We start from the raw sequence: 3,335 nt of genomic DNA, 5'->3' as shown, positions 1-3,335 counted from the left end.
GACTTGAATATGACTCTATGATCTATGTGCACCATGAACTTCTTTTTCCAACATACTCAGGTCTCCAGCAAAAAAAGGGAACTTGTCTCTTACCACAGGCCACCTTGGCATTGGGGTCTTGCTTGAGGTGGGCATCCAGCACTGCATCACTAATCTGGTCACAGATCTTATCTGGGTAAGAACAAACACTGAGTGTAACAAGTAATATAATTGGTAAGCACGTCAAACTTAAATGCTAAAATAATTAGACATCTTACGAGGCAGCCTAACCTACCTATCAAAAAAATGGGATAATCTCTTACATATCAGAAATGAGAAATCCTTTTATAGATTTTGAATTTTTCCCTATTCTTTGGCAGTTGTGTATGCACAATATATTTTGCTCATAACCAATCCCCATTACCCTCTCTTATTCCCCTCCATTCCCTTGGAGCCTTTTCTTTAGGTCCCCCCTCTACTTGACTGTTTTGGTTTTGGTGACCCACTAACTTTGATTGGGGTAGCCTGCATGAGTGTGGATGTGTTGTTATTTACCAATGCATGACAGCCTTGCCACCAGTGGCTATACCACAGAGAGAAAATGACCTTCACTTCCTTAGCAGCCGTTAAGGGCCAATACAATAATTCCTTGGCTAGGTGAGGCCTCGTGAGCCCCCAGAAATGAAAATAATTTATTCTAATTCCTCCCTCATTTTGGATGGCATGCATTACATAAACTCACGAATACCTTAAAAGGAAAATGCATTTCAAAGCCAGCTCTTCTAAGAGTCTAAGGAGCTCACAATCACATTTTACTGAGAAGCCTTTCATCCCCCAATCCTATTCTCTAGTGCTAGCATCTAGAAAAGTTATGGCTATAACATCCTTCATGACATCGGTAAGATTGGGTACTAAGTGACCAGACAAATGCCTTATTGAGGTTCCACAGATGCAAGCTAAAAGATGCAAAACACAAACCAAGGTAGATGGCACCACCTACGATTCCCTCCACGAGGGAACCCACAGGCACCATTGTTGTTCATCGGAACACTACCATAAGCAGCTCTCAGATACTCCCTCTGGTCACTCGGCCTCCTGCAAGTCAGATGTCCTAAAAGCTGGGCTCAGATGGGACTGACAGAGATTGAGCAAGAGGCAGGAATAGTCTAATATGTAGATCACCAAGTGACGTTTTGCACAAATGTGCTCCAGCTTTGCAGTTCAAATGCGTCTACTTTAACTGCAAGTAACCGATTAGGAGATAAAAGAACTTCCTTTAGGAAATAGTCTTTTACTTAACGTTCAAAATGCCCAGAGTCTTCTCTTTAAGAGTGTCTTTAAGATTTCTCTTTATTTGTGTAAATGCATGTGTGTAATACGTGTGGGAGAATGTAGACACGTGGTCACAGATACCCATGGAATCTAGAAGCAGATGTTGGTCCTCTGAAGCTGGAGTGGATGCTGGGCCCCAAACCCCAGCCTTCTACAAAGGCACCGAGTGCCCTTAGCACTGAGCATCTATCTCTACCGCCCCTAGAGATTATTTTTAAGCATTCAGATCCTGAGTCAAGGAATTTAGTTATCAAACATAGGTACTAAGATATTGATTTATTTGCCATTGAAAGTCAACTTTTTAATTTTAAATAAACGATGGAGTTTTTCTATCCATCCTCTTGCTGGTTTTAAATCTGGGAAGATGTGAGTCCACAGCCTCTGGGATTCATATCAGCAAAGGCCTCCTTACATCCTAAAATAAATTGCATGGTGGCCAATATTGGCCTGTTAGAATGCCTAGAAGCTATTCATAGGTTAACCACAGACAGACATCCAGAAATCCCTTTCGTTTAAAGGACCCAGCTCACCTAGGGTACCGCACTATGTAGGAAATACAGGTACAGGAAAGTCGTGAAGACAGTTGGGTGATAAATCCCTGAGAGACCTCCCTCTCTCTCCTCCCTCCCCCTCCCCTATGGGATTTCTGAGAGTCACACAATGAGGTTTGCCTTGAACTTGCTCTACAGTCAAGGGTAATCTTGATGTCTTAATGGTCAGTGGATTGGCAGATGTCTCCATGCTCTGTCCACTAAGCACATTGCTGTTAGGTACAATGGGCTACACTTGAGACAAGTAGCCACTAAGAAGAACTCACTTCCCCAGGGGGTGTTCTTCACACACACTGGTGACTATCAGAAACTATGGAGCTGTCCAGTGGGTACCGAGTACCAGAGATGGACTATGATGAAGAGCTGCACTAGTGACATTTGGGACCAAATAGTTCTCGACGGTGGGGCTCACTCGTGTATTGTGGGATGTTAGCTGCCTGTCTGGTCTCTACCCAACAGCCCCCAGGAGCATCCTGCCTCCAAGCCCTAGAATGTAACAATCGAACAATGGCCCTAGACATACCAAAATGCCTCTGAAAGAAGAGGGCCTGGATTGCCTTCCGTTGGGAACCTGTGCGTGTTTCATGTGCAAAACTTGTTCCTATTTGGGACCCATTCTCCAGTGACTTTAACAGATCACTGGTAATAGATGAAAGCTTTACCCAAAAATGTATTGTTTAGTTTAGTCCTGTTAGTGCATACAGTGCATAGCCACCAGCCCCTGGCTGCACTGCGGAGATGCTGAGTGGGCTGCATCATGGACCTAGGCTTCAAGATGGGTGACAGCTTTACGACCAGCTCACACTCTCTGCAGAGTCTCTACAGCAACCGATGACCCTTGTTTTTAAGGTACCTAGTTAAAAAGGAACTCTCTGGGCACAAGCTGGGGATGGCAGGCTTGCCTGAGTTCAGGACAACCTACTTACCTGGATGCCCTTCTCCTACCGATTCAGATGTGAACATGAAGGCTCCCTCTTCACTTAGAGAATGGTCACACAAGCCATCCACAGGTCCATTCATGGTGTCACACTTTTCGACTTCACTTCTCCAAGGTGACAACTTCAAAGCTGAAAGTTTCTTTTCTCTGTCTCTCTCTTTTTTTCTTCCTCCCCCTACAAACCCAACGGGCAGATCTTGGGCAGAATCACAAGGAGATGACTTCTGCTTACGTGCCTATGAGCTTATGAGAACAGATTGCGGATGGGCAAAGAGGGAGAGAATGGATGGACTACAGATGTGTCACTCCCGGCTGGTCACAGCTTGCTCCCGGGTGACTCCTATATATGGAAAAGTGAAAGTGGCTGAATAATCAAGTAAGGACAACGGAGGAGTCCATTTCCTGGGAGGGGAGTCTTTTTACCTTGAGGAATTTCAGCCTTCAGCTCTGACGTTTCAAGTGGGAAGCCTGTGGTCCATGGGAGATGAGGAAAGGCTGTTTAGCCTCTCAGAACGGAAGTGCCTCCTGGACTTCCT

General features: G+C 45.0%; 1 protein-coding gene across 1 annotated transcript in view; it reads right to left on the bottom strand.

The window, feature by feature from the left end:
- Mat1a (methionine adenosyltransferase 1A) overlaps positions 1–3,123 on the bottom strand; it is a 17,424-nt gene extending 14,301 nt beyond the window's left edge. The window contains exons 1-2 of the mRNA XM_032918764.1: positions 2,789–3,123; positions 94–171 (exon numbers count right to left, since the gene is read on the bottom strand). Of these exons, the coding sequence (XP_032774655.1) occupies positions 94–171; positions 2,789–2,882 (172 nt within the window). The 5' untranslated portion in view covers positions 2,883–3,123. The remainder of the gene's footprint in view (positions 1–93; positions 172–2,788) is intronic.
- Positions 3,124–3,335: the final 212 nt, after the last annotated feature.

This window comes from Rattus rattus, chromosome 13 (genome assembly GCF_011064425.1).
Source record: "Rattus rattus isolate New Zealand chromosome 13, Rrattus_CSIRO_v1, whole genome shotgun sequence".
Taxonomy (NCBI): Eukaryota; Metazoa; Chordata; class Mammalia; order Rodentia; family Muridae; genus Rattus; species Rattus rattus.
Note: the sequence above shows the minus strand (reverse complement) of the source record. Positions and strands in the feature narration are given on the sequence as shown.